Source organism: Thunnus maccoyii, chromosome 11 (assembly GCF_910596095.1).
Source record: "Thunnus maccoyii chromosome 11, fThuMac1.1, whole genome shotgun sequence".
Taxonomy (NCBI): Eukaryota; Metazoa; Chordata; class Actinopteri; order Scombriformes; family Scombridae; genus Thunnus; species Thunnus maccoyii.
In genome coordinates, this window is record NC_056543.1 from 19,484,689 (window position 1) to 19,504,225 (window position 19,537).

The 19,537-nt window shown below is 37.6% G+C and overlaps 1 protein-coding gene across 1 annotated transcript in view; it reads right to left on the reverse strand.

The window, feature by feature from the left end:
- LOC121907457 (glypican-6-like) overlaps positions 1-19,537 on the reverse strand; it is a 92,597-nt gene that overhangs the window by 43,054 nt on the left and 30,006 nt on the right. The window contains exons 3-4 of the mRNA XM_042427036.1: positions 13,028-13,419; positions 5,424-5,589 (exon numbers count right to left, since the gene is read on the reverse strand). Coding sequence (XP_042282970.1) covers positions 5,424-5,589; positions 13,028-13,419 — 558 coding nt within the window. The remainder of the gene's footprint in view (positions 1-5,423; positions 5,590-13,027; positions 13,420-19,537) is intronic.

Genomic DNA, 19,537 nt, shown 5'->3' on the forward strand with positions numbered 1-19,537 from the left:
GCATTTAGATCAAAGAGAACTAAAACTTAAGATTTCCCAGCATCAGCTAAAATCCTGACTGAAATGTCCAAAAGAGTCAATTGCTGTTTAAAAAAGCAATCAATTGTTCAGCAACAACTTTTCCTAGAACCTTAGAAAGAAAGGGCAGTTTGGAAATTGGTCTGAAATTATCCAGGGAGTTAGGGTCTAAGGAGGATTTTTTTAGAAGGGGTTGAACAATTGCATTCTTAAAATAAGCAGGGACAGAACAAGTCAATAGTGACATGTTAATTATGGAGAGAATATAGGGGCTGACAGATCCATATACTTCTTTTAGAAATCCCCTAGGCAGTTTGTCAAGAGCACACGAAGAAAGCTTCATTTTATTAATCACCTCAGTGAGCGTGCCAATAGATATTGTGTCAAAGGACTCAATGAAGGCAGTAGTTTTAAAAGAAATCATTGTGTCCTGTGCAGGAGGGGGAATGTGCATTCTGATGCTAGAGACTTTGTTGATGAAGAGGGTTAAAAATTCTTCACATTTCTCAGGGGAGGAGTTCATACTGACACTTGGAGGAACCTCTGTGGCACAGTTAATTACACTGCACAAAACCCTGGAGTTGTGTTGGTTCTTTTCAATAAGGTCCGAAAAATAAGGTGCTCTGGCATTTTTAACCTCTGTATTAAAATTTCTCATAGAATCTCTTAAAATGTCGAGGTGCACTGTTAGTTTAGAGGCTTTCCACTTCTGCTCTGCACTATGCTGTCAGTTATCCATGGCAGGGAAACTTTAGAAGTTTTTTCTGCTTAAATGGTGAAATTTGATCCAAGATCTGGGTGCAGGTATTATTAAATACATGACTGAGGCAATAAATCTCTAAATATCCAGGTCAACAGGTTCGCAAAGTGGTCGTGCACCATCATCTTCTGCTAATTTGTCTGGCTGATCTTGGCTTATCAATCATAATATTAGCTTACCAAAGTGAGCACTGTCGACTAATCAAATATCATTATGGTTATTGTAGAGCCCCGTGCCTCAATAGGTCGCCAGTCCTGTAATGGACTTTCCCCTTTTACCCAAAGCTAGGATGTATTCCAGCATCCCTCCCCCCATGAGAGGTCATGTGCTGTTGTCGTAAAATATCACAAGCCTGGAAGAGGCTCTATCAATAGTTTACTGCTGTTATGCAATGTGAGTGAAGTAAAGATTTACAGCTTAATATTGAGCTAGTATGGCAACAGCACTTAATTAAATGTTAATTTAAATTCAAAAGGTTAACTAGAAGCATTCCCACAATTATTCTATGTTGAAATTGTATTGTATGTTTTATCTTATATATTAACAAATAAAATTAATGATGAAAGCTAATAGATAATCTTAAATGTTAAATCGAGTTTAAGACATGTATGTACTAGATGATCACAGTCAATCATGGTCCAGTGTGTGACTTACAAAAGATGTGATGTAGATACTCAACATCTCCAGTACATACACACTGAGAATGCACTTTCACTCAGTGAAGCGGGAGAATTTTTAAATGAAAATATTTGCATATTCAAAGATTCTGGTTTTTTTTTATCTTTCACACATGTACAACACATCATCAAAATATCTTGCTTAGAATCACTTTATGCAAATCAGACGTTTTGTTTTTTGTGTCAGGTGTTTGTTTTTATTCCCACTTATGGGTGACACTTATTCTCGATGTTCACATGAGGATACTATGATTCGTTGGAAGACAGACCCCAGAATTTACAAAAGAAAAAGTGCAAGACGGTGTACTGAGAGTACTGGGATATGCATATACAACTTGCAGACTTTGAAAGGTTGGTAAACTTGATTAATGTGTGTTTATACCCCACCAGGCCCCTGCTTTTAGAAGAAAGTGCCCCTACAGGTACGTAAATGTTGGCACCTGTCAGTCTCATCTTTTCTCATGCCGCACTGCAGCTGCTCAGCACTGCTCTTGTTGAACACATAGAGCACTCTAGGTCATCATGGATCTTGAAACAGATCTGCTTCAGACCCACAATTTTTTCCTTCTTTCCTGTCATGCAATGTACAGTCACAGAAATAAACTGTCAAAACAAAATGGATGGAAGTACAGTACATATTGTGCTACATTATCTTGTTAATGTGTTGAAACTGGTTGTTTTCTATTGTGCTGCAAAACAAGCAAAACTACGCCTGACCTCATTCATTGCTACCAAAAAAACATTTGACTTAAAAAAAGTCAAATAAGAAGACTTATATGTTTTCATAGACATTAAATAATGACATTATTATCCACTGAGAAGATAAAAGATTCCTTTTTATTCCTTTTTACATCTCTGAGGTCATTGCTGATGAAACTCATTCGTCACCATTGTCTTCAAAACCTGCATGTATGTGGGTATCAAATATATAATTAATGCTCCGTTAAGAGATATTCTTGATAATGACACTGAATTTAATGACCCCCTATAATGTGAAAGTTTTGGTAGTGCTACATGTCCCACTGAGAATCAACACTTCACCCTGCAGCATTTTTCAACCTTTTTGAGCTCATTGTTGTGGTTCACTGGTCCATACAGTTATTTAATGCATTACAGGATATCTTCAGCATACATCATCATGTGTTTTACAAGCATAAAAACATATTTGCAGCTCGTTTAGAGGTAGTTTAGTAGTAGCAAATGCTTTGTGGCTTTTCCTGAATATGACAACCTTTAGTTGCTTCTTACTTTCTCTGTGATCTCATTTTAAATGTCAACATAACCGATCTCACAGCACAGCTGCTGTCATTAACCTGTATTTTTGTATATTTTGTCTGACAATGTCGTGATCATGAAAAAATGATTTTATCTGCAGCTCAGCAGCCAGGTAATGACTGCTGGTCAACATTGTATTTATGAGCAAATTTCATACTTCTTCCATTATCTGACAAGAGAAACAGAAAAAAAGTAAATAAGCAAAACTACATTTGGAATTCATTCTGCATTAAAACACAGTTTATGTGACCACAGAGAGCAGAACGAGACAGAATGGAGGTTTAATGGGCCATCTTCATCCCTTGCTTTTCTCCTTCTCTGTCTCTCTCTCACTAACTAGAAATACAATGTATGAGTGTAAGAGTGAAGCAAAAGTAAGAAACAAATGCTTAATTGAAAATATATTTTAATTCATTTGCCAGACTGAGCTGGAATGTGACATTGGCCATAAGGGGTTGATAAGGACGACTGAACAGCAAGCAAGGATCAAACAAAAGCTAAAAGGGGGGGGGGGGGGGGTGAATACTGGAAGTACCATTGTCACATGCTCTGAATCTGCTGGATTTGAAAGCTCTTGCTCGCTAACACACACTTAATAAGCGGATAGTCTTTCTGACCTACACTGGTCAAACATCAACATGTAAAAGTCCCAAAGAAACACAACCTCTTTAGTGTCTGTTATGTGATATTTTTTTCTGAGTGAAAGCGTTTATGTGGGCTAAGTATCATTTCAAGATAGACTTAATCAAATCTTTCAGGGATTTGATTTGGTCGCTCAAAAGTAAGGGTGTCTTGTGAGCATTAGTCTCTGGAGGATCCTCACTAGTTTTGTTAGATTAGCCTGGGGAGGGACGAGGAAGAGGTTAATGAGGTAGATCTCAACCACTGCTCTTTGGAAATGTAAAGACAGCTTTTGCCAACTGACATCTGAGGACACATCTCTGACCTATGATATCATTCAACAAACTGTGACCCATGTCATGTGCAGGTTTCTATGATGGGAGGGGTTACTGTAGCTGGTTTCCCCAAATCATATTTAATTTATCTCACAAGAAGAAAAATTAGAATAATTTTGATATACATCAAAACACAAAAATGCTTTTTTTGCATATATTTGGCATTTACTATGAGATGACATAACTGTTAATGCAGGAATGTGGGACTAGGATTTGTATCTATAATCTTACTGTGTCTTAAAAATTCCAATTTCTTGGGATTTTGGTGGTGGTGCGTGGGTTTCAATGTTTTATTTGCCACAGGCTGGCAAAGAACAACCAGAGCTCCTTCTCATGTTTCTCACAGCAGCCTTGTCACGTTTTCACTGTCACCACTTAAGTTCAATCCTACAGGACGAGCCTATCTACATGACAGCAGGAATCATCTGTGTAAGGCATTCTATAAAATATTAAAAAATATATAAATGTTACATTCATGTTTGTTCTCTTTCTCTCTGAGCTGAACAAGTTCCTATTGAACTTCTCTTCAGAAAACTTGACACTCCCTGCGGTGCACTTCTGCCCTATTATGAGTCCCCATTTAGCCCAGTAGGAGAGCAGAATCCCATGAATAAAATCTTTTCATGCAGGAAACTGTTGATAGAAGAATGACAAATAAAGCATCTTCTAATCTGAGGCCCAACATGTTGCAATGGAACTGATATTGTCAACATGATAACTACACAGCAGCAGCTATAACCTCTCTTAAAATAGAAAGTAAAATTCTATAACACACCGATTCTATGAAATCCATCGGATTTACAAGTTAAGCATATTCACCTGAACCATCTTTTTTTTTTTATCACATTTATTATCATTTATCATATCAAACGATTTTGAACAAAACCATTGTGACTTACTATACAGTTACATTAAGCTTGCTTAGGCCACAAGAAACATCAAACTGTATGGAAGCATAAAAAGGCCATAATAATTTGAATCCTATAAGCAACTGAATGCCTAAACCTTCTGGAAATTCAAACCACATAAATTCAGAAAGATGGTTTATAAAGTCAAAAATAATTTAACACTATTTAAATTTTTAACAGTAGTATGTAGTGGTTAAGTTTTACCATTAGGTTTTCAGTTTCTTGAGAGATTGAATTTATTACGACCTTTCTTTGCTTCCATAAAACATCCGCCTCAAAGTGCCCAAAACATTTATGTTTCAACACTGAGGTTTTTACTCTTTCATGAGCATGACAGAAATGTGTTAAGCTACATCAATATTTGTGATATTAAAATGTAATGTAGAAGGGTTACTTGCAGCCATTGCCAATCAACACCACAGTATGAGGCTTTCAGCTACATTTAACTCATTGTTGTAGTTTGCTGGTCTGCAATAATGTAGCTTAAAAGATTATTATATTATAGTATTCTTGGTACAGTTTTAAACAATTTCAAGGCAATTTATGTCAAAAGCTGGGTCCTGTCTGCTATTAACATGCAGCATTGTTTAAAACAGCAAGTTGCTGTAGCTGTCTGATAATGGTGAATGTGAAAATTGAATCTAAACATGTCTCATCTTTGTAAGTGCTAATATGATGTAACATGCTTCATGTACTTTTTTTCCCCCACATCCACCACTTCCATTAGTGCAATTTTAACCATTTTGTAGAGCCATACGCCCTGACAGGAAATGACAGAACAGCAGGATCCAAGGGAAAAATGGCTGGAGTGTCGCTTGAAAAGACTTACCAATGTACTGGTTCCACTCTGGATCCAGATCAGCTTGATTGGCCAGGCACCCCTTCATGACATTCAGGCAGTAGTTCTTACAGGGTTTAACTGCTGGCATGCCCTGACAAAAGGGGCAGTACAGCATCTTTGTCAGCGCTCGGATACATGCTGGACTGCTGCTTACCTGCAAAAACACAAAGTGTGAGTCATTGACACTCGGACAGCCACTTTTAAATCCATTTGAATCACATTCTGTCATATGATAGTCCCAACTGTTACATAAATTCAAGAGGATTTGAATGCTGGCCCTCTTTATATTTCTTACTTATTGTGCCTGAATGCACCACATTTGACGTTTCTAAATAAGCATCCAAAGTGAGATGTCCACAGAAAATATTGTCTCAATAATTTTGAAAGTTTAGCTAAATTTGATCAGAATACTACTGCAAGTCTAAAAAAAAGTTGCAATCAAAGGTTCATAAAGTATTTAGCTGGATTTATGCTTGATGAAAGTGATTAATGGGAATCCCATTGTAGATATGTACAACCTAGGTTTTTATTTATAGTTCTGTGTCGGATTTCACCCAATGATCACCCCACCACAACACTAGACAGATGTATCTCACATGATCAGATAGTTTCCTGCTTTAATTATATTCCCCACAGTAACTGTTACATTTCATGTGATGTAGTGACAGTGGGCTACACATGTACTTGAGTTACAGTTGTAGGTAACTTCTATTTGGCTTTGTCTCATTACTGAATAGGAGACTACTGCTGTGCAGTCACCATGTTTATATTCATTTATTTGCTCCAATAGAGAGCAGGGTCATGGTGAGCAGAAGGTTTGCAGTGGAGCTGGTTATGCTTGATGTGCATTAATGAAAACAAAATGACTACTGAGTCTTTCTTCAAGTTCCTTAACACCGTCTTCACTATCAATAATCTCCTCCGGCATCAGAAACTTGTAGGAGAAAACACAAGCAGCACAAGCTGACTAATCACAGTTCTTGCAGTCTCCACATAGTATAGCTGTATCAGCCCCAGTGTGTAGTTATGTTTTTGAGGAGGCGCATATCATCTATTGTGTACACTACAGTGTATCTTTGGAGCCTATACATGTAGCCACCTTAGGAATGGAATCGCTTAATGCAGATGTAAAATTTTTTTAGTTTGCACATTCAGAAATGACACAAGAGCCCAGAAAAGAGAGTTTTTGCTGACCAGGTACTTTCAAAGCATGCAATCATGACTCCTTCATTTGATCAGTCACGACAGTCAGGCAATTTGACCAGCATTTAAATGTCAAATATTAAACAGAGTCAAATATTCTTTTGCCCTCTTATCAGCCAGAATTAACTGTCACGCTTTCATTTTTCATCTTTCCATATATTTTTCTTTTCCCTGATTTCAGGAGTTAGAGGGTGGTAAGGTCTCGTCAAGCTATAAACATGCACAAAGGCCCAAATAATAAATAACACATGCTGTAGGAAAGATTAGCAGAAATATCACTGACATAATATTTCTCAAGTGTTTTCACAGATAATCCACTACTGAATTTAAGAGCTCTTTGTATAGTTAAACTACATTATGACAATAATAATAATAATAAACTTTATTTATGCAGCACTACAAAAAAATAAAACAATAAATCAGCAGTAATAATAAAATAGATAAAAGTTAAAAGATAAAATAAAGGCCTTTCTAAAAAGATATATTTTGAGAAGTGATTTAAAAAATGTCTCTGATTCTGCAAGCCTCAAATCTTCAGGCAGGGAGCTCCAGAGCTGTGGAGCCTTGACTGTAAAAGCCCGGTCACCTTGAGTCTTCAGCCGTGACATAGGAACAGCCAGAAGGGCCCTGCCTGACGATCTGAGGCTGCGCTCTGGCCGCACATTAACTCGCTTCACAAGTCATAACTATAACTTGAGGCACATTCAAGTGGTTTTAAACAGACGCACTTGACTTAACTGTTGTGATTTGAATCAACTGTTGGTCCCTTCAGTGAACAGCAGGGATTTGCACAAACTATAAAGAAATATTATCATCCGTCTGATTTAGGAGGTACAATATAGTGACAGTGAGGTATCGGCTGCTCTGCTTATTACATTCAGGCCACATGCAAACAATAGATTGTGTTTCAAATGCACAAGTACAACATCTTACCCGTGACTGTCTGTTCGGCTGTAGGCTGGCATTGTGACATTTCAGATAGTAAATACAAACTTGTCTGTGTGACCTAGTAAAACTGATTTTATTAGATGATTTCTAAAGAGCATAAAGCATTCAACATTCTTGCTCTCAACACTCAGCTGTTTGTACTCTGTAGCCTTGTCAAGATGTGTGAAGTGAAAGCTCCTGGATCGCAGCTGATGGCCTTTTTTGTGTTCCATGAAGCACCAACAAACATCTTATTAAGCATCTTTCAGGCTGAAAACCCAACTTTTTGGACTACACCCAGACCTGCTATGCTAGGAATTACCAACATCTCATTTACTCTGAAAAAATAAAAACACTACACACTTGTACTATAGCACTGAACACTGAACTTGACTGTTTCTTCTGAAGAGATGCACTAACAATTTTTGACAACATCTAATTCTTGTTTCTATGGCATCTGCTAAATTAATGTAATGTAAAAAAAGACTTGAAGAAGAGAAATTCCTACTAACTTCTGGTATCTTATGTGAGACTGCAAAAAAAGTCAGAGGTTTCTTTAATTGAATGAAAACTAAGGTAGGATAACATACCTCAAGCCACAAAAAGACAATGAATGAGTGGAGTATGTTAAATGAAAAGTCAGTATAACTATATCTTAATATCTCAGCAGGGGGAGGAACATCATTTTTCAATCTTTCAGAGGAAAACTTTCAGCCCGATCACACAGGAATTCATTTTGAGTCTGAAATTCTTGTTCATGGATATAAAGCAGAACAACCTGCCGGAGTGTTGTGGTGGTGTAGGCCACCATATAATCAGTTGATGAGTTCTTAACTAGCTGAAGATATAAAGGTGTACTATGTATGAATAGATCATAACTACAAATTACAATGAAAGAACAAAAGAGAAATACATTTCTTAGTGGGCTTCACCAGAAACAGAAACTGCTCTTCCTGTACATTACTGATTTAATTAGAAAAAAACATATTGATTGATATTAAAATTGTTATGTCATATCATACAGTTGTTGCAGTTTGAAAAGGTTATGGATTATACTCCCACAATATACCTGAAAAAAAACAAAACAAAACATGGAAAAATTGTATTAAATAGGCTTTGGTTCTTGTACTTGGCCGTTATAGACATAACATTTGGCTACGCCATCGCCATTCTTGTCTTCTGTGCTATCTAGATTAGCTTACTGTGTATTCAGACAAAAGGCAAAGTGAATTTTTGAGGTGGTGTGATTGAATACAAAGAAAGTAAACGGGCAATTTCATGTGATTTTTCCTGGGGCAGCGCAACCTGACGCATCTGCATGGGTTAAACTTGAACAAAACATTTGCACGTATCCCAGGGCTTTAAGGATCTGCTTCATAAAGGAAAGAAATGAGAGGGAAAAGCAGGAGTACTTTACTTCAAAGTAACATGATATTTTCAGGTTCACTGTCTACCTCTAATTGTTGTATTGTTGTAAAGCGTGTTGTTCAAGCTTAAACTATGGAAAGTAAGTAGGTAAAATGAGAAGAAAGTTTATACTTTGCTGAAAGTTTCTCTCTGGGTGGCTTCTGAATGTAGTAACTCTTAAGTTATTATTTTATATAGCAAAACTACACTCTCCAAGCACTTAATTAGGAACACCTGTGCAATCTAATGCAATCCAAAACAACAGCTCTGCCATAAATTCTACTTTTATGACCCCATGTGGGGTGGACAAAATATTTTGTACAGGAACACTTCTCAGTTTAATGCACACCAGTACACCACCAACACCACCACCCACTACCACCTCAATAATAAACATAAAGTAGAAATATCACCTTTCTGACAACGTCATCAAAAACTGAAAATGTATAAGCTTCGTAAAAGTAGAATTTATGGCAGAGCTGTTGTATTGGATTGCATTAGATTGCACAGGTGTTCCTAATAAAGTGCTCGTGAGTGTATATTGCAATAGTGTTTTGCAGTAAAATAAGGATAATGGAGCAACAGATGGTTAAAAATAAATAAAAATAATATGACAATAAAAAAAAAGGAATGATAAAAAGATTTAAAGAAAAAAAGATTAAAAAAAATGTACTATCCTTGCCTGCCTGAGAGCCTTATACAGCAAATGCCCATTCACATTTGTGGCAAAGCAAAATTTTGGAACCACTAAAAGGCTAAAAGGGCCCTGCCAGAAGATCAGCGATCAGGCTCATACTTAGGGAATTAGCAGATCACAGATATAAGATTGATCAAGCAAAAGTTATGAACAAGCCATAAAATCTGAAACTGACAGGTAGGTGAAGGGCTCCAAAGAATGGTTTCTCTTGGAACGTGATAAAGTCTGGCAACAGCGTGCTATCTTAGCTGCAGTCAGCAGGCATTTTGCTGGCAAAGACCGGAATTAAGTGAATTAAGCTGAAAACACACCGCCACAGCAGTGCCACAGTGCCACAGCACGACTGTAGCACTGCAGTGCATCTTATGACGCACATCAAGTGCCGCCCCTAGCACCAATAGGAAGCGTTGAGCTTCCTGCTGGATGTAACTCCAGTTCCATGAGTGCACCACGGGACAATGAAATGCCATGGGTAAGTCACCCATTGTATTTGTCTATTATTGATTAGTAACTTGAAAAAATATTAATCTGAACAGTGAGATTATGTTTTGAAAGCAGCAGATGAACCAACAATTAATTAATTTTTGCCTTGTAGATACAGACACAAGTGAAATAGTTAAAACTACAGTGAAAGCAAGTAACACACTAGTAAATAACATCTGTAGTTGGACCAACATTATATTGACGTATAAAACAGCTTTTTCTCTGGAAAAAAATGCGTCTTTTCAGGGGCAGCAACACTGGAAATAGGACAGTGGTGGGAAGTGTGGCGCATCGCTGGTGTAGGGGTTGTACATAGAAATAACAGCCTTGACAGTAGTCAAGCCTGGAGGAGATAAAAATACAAGTGTCCTTCTCCAGGTTTGCAAATGAGAGAAATGACCTGATCCTAGTGATATGTGTTAATGTGTTAATGTTTGACGCGCCTGGACCCCTACCTCTTTCTAAACCCAGTGGTAAGTATCATAAAGAGAGGAGAAGGGCTATTTTGTAGCCCCGCAGAGTCGGGCTCCTAGGAAGGGCAGACCTGCCCTGACAACCTCACACATCAAGTGGCAGACTACTGCCGCGACTTGTCACATACTAAGTTGAAACTGAATATTCTAGAAATGTTCCTGTCCACATCTATCACACCTGACACATGAGTAGGGCAGCATTACAAAAAATAGACCGGAATCTGTTACAGTAGATTTAAAGGTTATAATGAATATTTTTTTTACTAATTATGATTGTTAATACCACTACTAATAATGGTGATAATAATAATAGTTATTTCATTCATTTTGTAAAAATATTGTTAAATCTCTAACCTCTAAATTAGAATTATGCGACTTTAAAAACATAACTTTTTTTCTCTGTGACATCAATTATCATATTAATTAGTAATATTGTGGTACTTTCACCAATAAGGTAACAATGATGATTTTTTCATTAAAATGTATTTTTTTCCGCTCCTCTCTTTAATAACTCTACACAAATACAGCATAGTCCCTTCACATTTTCTCACAGTTTACACAGTTACAAAAATCTTACAAATAATAACCAACAATATAGAAACAAAAGAAGTGAATGCACCAGATGACTCATTATTTTTATTCTATTGTATAAAACTAGAAATGCAATTAAGCGACTGATTGTATGAATGAGTCACTCTGTGGTGATATGCATTGGCAACATCCTGTGTAATATCATCACCTATTCATTTTATAAAGTTAATGTAGCCCATTAATGACCACCATGGCTCTAACGGAAATACAGCATAATGTTGTCATATTTTCTACGCCTTTGCATCTCTACAGTGCATTGCTGTCTGGCTTCAGTAAGTGCACTGCATTCATTTAATAAAACTGTTCCAGTCAGTTACCCACATGAGAATTTAAACACGCTAAGAATTAATAAGCAGATAGAAGATTTTAATCACTTCAAATAAACAGAAGCAGATACTCTGTTTGTTTAATCATCAGGGATAAGTGTGAGCTTTGTTTGTGAGATGCAGACTCCAAACATGAGTCTTTGGTTCCTCAAAGCTCTCCTGCTTTTTTTTGGCTCTTTAGCTGTGAAAGATATAAAAATACTAAATTATCTACTTTAATTCAACATATATCCCAGCTGCAATAAGCATGGATGTCACATCTTAAAGGCGCTTTGCAACAGACACCTCAAGCAAAGTGTCTTATTTCATTATGCTTACACCCAATCCCTCATGATGAGTTTATACCCTGGGGATCAAAGGGCTACAGTCTCAGACACATGACCTGGATCTCAGGTCCCAATGAAATGTCAAGAGGTGAAGCTGGGACATGCTCACTTACAAGAAACGCAGAGTGTAACTCAGTAAACGCATGCTAACAACACATCCTCTGTGGCTGCTTATAAACGAGCCTCACCACTACTACTGGAGGGAGGGAAACTGATAGTGGGAACATGTTCAAAGTTCATCGAGTGCACTATGGTGGGTCAAACAGAAAGTGGATAATGAATATTATATACAGGACAGCAGTTCTCTTTAGTGATTTTCCCTGTCTCTGATGATCAAGGGTTACTATATTTTCATTGCCTTCTGTTTATATTCTGTATAGTAGGTCTATAAATATTTATAATAGTGTTGATAATCCTATCTAACTGATATCACAACAGTAGTGAATGTAATGCCAGGGTGGCTAGGGATTTGCAGCATAGTGCTTATCAGTTCTTCTCTCAACACATGAGAAGGCATGTAGAAACAGCCCTGTTGTTGTTGAGTGTGACTAAATTGAAAGCCTTAGCCTCTTTCTTTTCCTTTAATCTTACTTTGTACATGATCAAAACTACACACACTCCCAGGGCAGTATGATATACTGCAGAAGCAGCATTACGATTGCATCAAACAGAATACTAAGGCTACAGTATGATTAATGGCTTCTGTATACCGCGTGAACAAATATTAGCCAATAAAGCAATAAACACTGACAATTTATTAAACAATTTCTTTTCTCTCCTCTTTCAATGTCTGGGCATTTCTCCTGAGCAATTTGCACGCTGTGTTCTAGGCAGCACCTGAACAAGCTGCCTGAGGCCCAGCTATCTGAAGACATGCACCAAGAGAGCACACAGAAAAGTATCATCAACTTGTTTGCGATGAAAAACCAGGGGGAAAAGTGTGCTTGTGGCAGAAACACCAAACAAGACCTTGGCCTTGTTGAAATTTGCAGCAAATCTTAATTTCACCTGAGATCAAATGCTGAATATTTTCCAACGGAATCAGTGTGTGGAATAAAATGAAATTGTACTGTATCATTTTGGCAGAAACAAGCAGTTGATTGGGTGTATAATGACCCAGTTTAAATCTGAATTTTACTTAAATGGGGAGCGTGTTTACCTTAGACACTCTCTGAGCCACCTCCCGGCCAACAGAGAGCCCTTGGACAAATGTGCGTGCTGCGATGAATGCCCGGGTAACCTGAGCCTTGAGCTTCCTGGGCACATCTCCGAAGGGCTTGAGCTGGTCAGTGTACTTACTAATACACTCCAGATAGTCCTCGGTGATGACGTACTGGGAGTTGAGCAGTGTGAACATACGCTCCAGCAGCCGTGACCAAAAGTCATTAAGCATTTCCTCCAGGTTAACATTTCCTCCCGTGTAATAGCGCTTCAGCTCGGCAAACAGGTTCTCAAAGACCTCCGAGTTCTGCATGTAAGGCTTGCCGTACGTCCTCACAAACATCTCATTCAGGGACCTCTCGGTGTTCTCGAGCAGCTCAAGGAAGAATTCTGGGTAAAGAAGAAAAGAAAAAGTAACACTTATTGCCTGATTTTCTTTTATAAGCAGTGTGTTGGTACAAATAATGCCTTGATACAAGTACAGAGACTACAGTTATGATTAAAATAGAAATGCAGCAAAATTATGTCTCTGATTGCGAGATAGAATGCTGCTTAAATGGCTGCATTTATATAGTGCTTTTATCCTTTAAAGGGCTTAACAATATTTCTGCTGCTCACACACCCATTCACACACACACACTCACACACTGATGGTGGCAAGCTACCACACAGGGTGCTGGCAGAACCATAAAGAGCAATTTGAGGTTCAGTAACTTGCCCAAGGACACTTCAACATGCAGACAGGAGGAGTCGGGGATTGAACCACTAACCTTCTGATTAGTGGATATCTACCTATTTACCTCCTGAGCCACAGCTGCTCTCTAAAAAGGACACCTGCTTGATTGCAATGCTATCAACAGCAAATATGCCAACAACCAAAAAATTCCAAAATATCAGATCAATTAGGGCGTCTGATGTTGATTTCATTTTAAAGAGGCTTCACAGATTTGTTGATTTTTTTTTTATCTCTGATGAACTACTTTTGACATTGCAAAGGGAGCCCTGCACATATATTTCTGGAAAGCAATAAGTTCTGTGTTTGCAGTGTATGAGGTTTGTATTGTCCATATCTTGCCTGTAAACTCAAAATACATTCCTGCACCTTGGTAGAAAGGGTATATATTGCTGAACAATTTCCTATATGCAGATGCTGGTAGCACAGGGCTGTCAGAGGAAGTGCAGCAAATTATCCTTCAACATAAATATGAGTCCACTATATATTCTGTCTGTAGGGTTTCCAGACAATCTGCATTCTCACTTTTAGACACCACTTGTTGTTTGCTTCATTACCTCTATGACTCATCAGAAATTGGGATGAGATGATAATGATTCTGACCATCTGCTATTCATAATGACAGTTCTGGCTTTCAAGGACCAAGACTAAAATGTAAACAGGATTCAAAACTCTGCACATTTAACAGCAAAGTGCAAAGTGTAATAGTTCAAGACTAGGCAGAGGGGACTTCAGTCCTATAATAAATGGTGCTGGAGATTACACACATTCCATTTATATTCTTTGGTTATTGCCTTTTACAGGGCAACATGTTCAATTTGAAACTTTAAAGCAGCATTAATTGGGTTTCCTGGCAACTTGGAGGCACTGGAAACAAGCTAGTCAGTAGTTTCTAGTAACTTTGGCATGTGTGCCATTTGGTGCTGGGCAGGTAGCTTACATCGGGTTTATCAGAGCTTTTTCACTGAAAACTGAAAGTTGCAGGTTGTAAAAACAAAACAATGAGCTTAAAGACTCTGAAACACTCTGTAGAGCTAAGGGATATTGCATAGTCATTACAGGTTTTCCCTTTTAAATTGTTAGTAATATGATCCACTGTTACACAAAAATATTTATTAGTGCAGCTATAAAGTCTCTACTTTTAGTACAGTATGGACAAAGTCATAAAGCTGCATGGATTGTCCCGGTACCAGCATGACAGCTTTGTAGACTATTAAGACTACCGAGACTTTGTAGACGAGTAAGTGCATTTTACAGTAACTATCACCCTTGTACAGCTTATATAAAGTATGTCCTGAATTAGCATCTGAAGTAATTCATGGTAGGTAGGTCAAATGACATATTCAAGACCACATAACCACTAAGAGATCCGTCCTGCTCCTCTGAGCAATGCACATTACAGTCACTTGTCAGTATTGCCCCGATAAAACTGTAATGGATTTGAAGAGGTCAATAGTGCTCAGTAATGCTGATGAAATTACAGACTACAGCATGAGAAACAAAATGGCATGATACCACACTAAATCATAGCTGGCCTTATTGCACACCAACAGAACAAATATGCCTTATCTGCAAGGTAGTACAAGACTCAAAACATTATTTTATAATGTGATTACCTAAATCTATTTAGTCCAAAACTGTTTGTGTTTTATCACACACTGCAGGCTTGCTTAATATTTCATTTCTCTATTATATTATCAGAATTAATTATTGCTTATTAACACTTCTTATCACCCACCAGTGACAGTGTTAAGTATACAACTTCCTCTGGGGATCTAAGTTTTACATTTGTTTTTCTATTTTAAGAGGATATGAGTTTTTCTTTTATTAGTACATACAGCATGCAGGACTTCTGATGTTCCAAGTATATTTATTCTTCAGTATTCTTGAGAATACAGTACAGTAATCAAAGACTACAGTGAGCAGTAATTTAAATATGCACAGCTTCAAGCATGAGTTGTGCTTCAGCGACTCGTCAGTGGTGCTGAGCGATATGCACACTGATTAATGACAGTCTCAAAACAAATTTCATTTAAAAAATATGCATTTTAAGAATGTAGTCAAGTTCTTTCCCCAATGCGTCAACTGAGATATTAATTGAATATAACCACTGTAATTAAGGAAGGATTTATTGTTAGTATTTGACATAATTCCAAGCGTCGCTGAGAGATTAATTATATTATTGATGATCTCAGTATACTTCAGTGAAACATTTTCACAACATTCACTTTAAAAAGACAACTCAATTTAATTAGTGAAAACTCATGAGTGGCATCATATTTTACAACAGCAAATTTAGTGAAATGTCAGAGACATTAAGAACATTATCAATAAAGCTCACATAAATCCTTAACACATCTCAGTAATTAAGAGGTCTACAAGAGCTGCAAACGGAGGATAACGATGCTAAAATGCTGGACAGTGGTGATTATAATACACTCAACTTATAGAGAGTTCATTACATTTCACTGATAAAGCTCAGTTTGGCTCCAATTCTTCACTGTGCACAGAGGTTATACAGAGCCTTTCCCTCTGTGATAAGGAGAAAGCCGGTGTTTCTGTGCTTGCTGTCACAGAAACCCACTGATGGATGCTCTCCTACATGTCAGAAATGTCAGTAGTCTCTATTTCAGCAATCTTGAAACTGAGTGCTCACGTTTTAAATCTTTGAGTTGGGGGCTTTTCATTTATCAGACCATAGATTTTTGGACACAATGAAGACTATAGAGTCAAACTGATTTGATCTTGAAGGATAGGTTCAGGTTTTTTCTGTCTTATACTGACAATACTGACATGACAAGATGTACGCAGAAATTCCTACTCTCCATACTGACCCTGAAGCTATTCTCTGGGAACGCAACTACACTGTAAAAGATGGGGGCCATAATCCACAGCTCTCAAACTGTCCTTTAAACACATAGCCAACTGAGGTAGCAGTGGATAGAATGACATCGACCTTGATGACCCGCGTGGGAAGATGGTCTGCAGAATTAATTACTGCAGAGTCTCCTGAACTGTGACCAGCCATAACTTAAGTGGATAAAAAGGGTTTGTTCGTAATCAACAAATCACTGTTAATTCAGAACAATGCGACATTAGATTCATGGACCACATTCAAGGGCCTCAGATTAGAATGCAACTTGAGAATCTCACTGAGGCTATGTTATTACTGCAAAAAAACAGTAGATAATTTAACCTTCAGTTGTCAAAGATTTGGCTTTGTGATCATTTCAAATATAAATGCAGTATCTTTTTTGATACAAATGCAATGCAATTTTTTTTTTATCTATTTTTGATAAATGGAGGAGATGTTAGAAATAAAATCATATTTGCAAGATGGTAGGTTGATGAGGTCCAGGGTTGACTTTGTGTGATTTGATTTGATTTGTTTGTTTTCGTCGTTTGTAAGATTGGTTCTAAATTGATTTATTTTATGTGGAAAATTCACAACCGATTGGAAAAATGTGTAAGCATTCTCCCAGTTTGACTACTTTCTTGCAAAAATAAGAATAACTACGCACAGTTGCAAGGAAATGGTTAAATTTGCATTAAATCTTACTAAAATGCCACCCTCCCACCGGCCAAAAAATAAAATATAATAAAATAAAATAAGAATAACCCTGTATTTGGCAGTTCCTATGCAAAGATATTTATGTGTGGTGACAATTTCATAACATATTACTTTGAGTGCAGCATTTGATTTCAAGGCCACACATCAATAAAAATGTAACAAATTCAATAAAAGAAGATTTTCCTGGTAATTTGTCAGATGTCTTCCAGGTAAAACACATTCCTGCAAGCAACACAGTGTCAAAACTATTTGTAATTCATCAGTGAAGGTATCCAGAGCAAACTACGAAAATGACATGGTTTGTTGGCACTCATGCAAACAGAGTAAACAGCCTGTTATCTCCAGCAGAGACACTCTGGGTCTTCTCCTAAAGGACTACAGCCAATCAAAGAAAGAAGCCATCTCCCACTTTGTGATCATTGAAACTGCATAATATAATGCACAGAGTCTGATTTGCAACCTCCTTGAGCGCTCATATCTGCACATGAAACTAGCAATTTTGTTGCCAAGGAGAGCACTTTGAATTCCACATGTCAATCGTAAGATGTCATTAATTGGTCTGACAGGAAGTGCTAGTCTACAGAGGGCTGCTCTGAGTGCTATGCTGCTGTAGAGAACATGACAGGCTGACCTTTTATGTCTCCATTTCCTTCTGTTAATTCCTGCGGCCTTCTTATTGTGAGTCACAGTAGCAATAAAAGCAGAGGCACAAAACATAAAATCACAGCTGCTAAATAAAAAGGGAAATGGTGTGCTGGTGAGTCAAGACAAAGATATCTGACATAAAGGTCTAATCTAACCTAATGTAATCTCAGTTTTGAAGGTTCTCAAACCATATTCAATTATTTAAAGGACAGGTTCATAATTTTTTGAGTCTGTCTTAAAACAACAGTCAGGTGCCCAAATTAACACTGAAATAGGTTTTTCTTGCTTCAATCATTCCTTCTGTTCATACTGGCCATTAGAAGATCCCTTCATAATGCACTTACAATGTAAGTGATGGGGGCCAAAATCCAATCCTCCTTCTGTGCTAATACAAAGCCTCAGATGTCCGTATTAGTCAAATCAAGTACCGTCTTTTTAGTGCCAAAGTCCCTCTTCTTGTTACTATACTTCCACCGCAGCTCAACAGGGAATTTGATGATAAAAAAGACTGTAAATGTGGCAGATATCCACTTGATATGACTAACTCAGATGGCTGAAGACTCATATAAGCTTCAGATAAACTTTCAAATGCATTTTTGCGCAAAATGACTGTGTGGACACACTGTGGATTTTGGCCCCCATCACTTACATTGAAAGCACCTTTGAAGGGGATCTATTAATGGCCAGTGTGAACAGGAGGATAGATTACAGTGAGGAAAACCTCTCTCAGTGTTTATATGGGCACCTGACTGTTGTTTTAAGACAGACTTGAAAAATTGGGAAAAGAGGAATACTTTTGATAGGGTGCTGGTTTATAAATGGTTGTGGGATGTCATTACTGCTTTTTAGCACCTGTGAAAATTTTAGAATATATATAATTTGAAAAAATTAAAGCGGTATATAGTTTTGAATTTTCTGTATTTCCAAAAACATAAAAGCTTGTCCATTCGCTGAAGTTCCAGATATTTCCACAGTGTACCCCACAGTGTACGGAGATGCAGCACTGTGGCATTTCTCCCTGAGTCCTACTACATACTCTTACAGTCTCCAACCAGATAGTCCAATAGGGGCAAGCATGCCATTTTCAGCACTGCCCAGCTTAACATTCATCTCGTCACACACATCCACACCTGGTAGCTAGCCAGAACTGTATGGTCTTCCATAGTTGGCAGCTTTTGTGGAGTAATTTTAGGTTAAGTGCTTTGCTCAAGGGCACCTCAACAATGGCTGCTGAGGGAGAAGAAATTCCTCTCTCTCTTTTTATACTCTTGGATAAGGATACAGCTTTTATAAGGATACATAATTCAACAATAATTTTACAACCTTCCAACAATGCAACTGATGCCATTTGGTGCCAGTTGCAAAATATTTTCTTAGTAGACTGCCAGCAGAATTTTGAGCAGCGATATAAAAAAAGAAAGTGTGTGAGTCAGTGACTCCAACAAAGATCAATTGTGGAGGGTGGACCACATTACTATTCTGTTTGACTACTAAGCAGCATACTGTTCGTGGTCAGAGAAAGGCCAACAATTGATTAGTAATTAAGACCCTTGACTTAG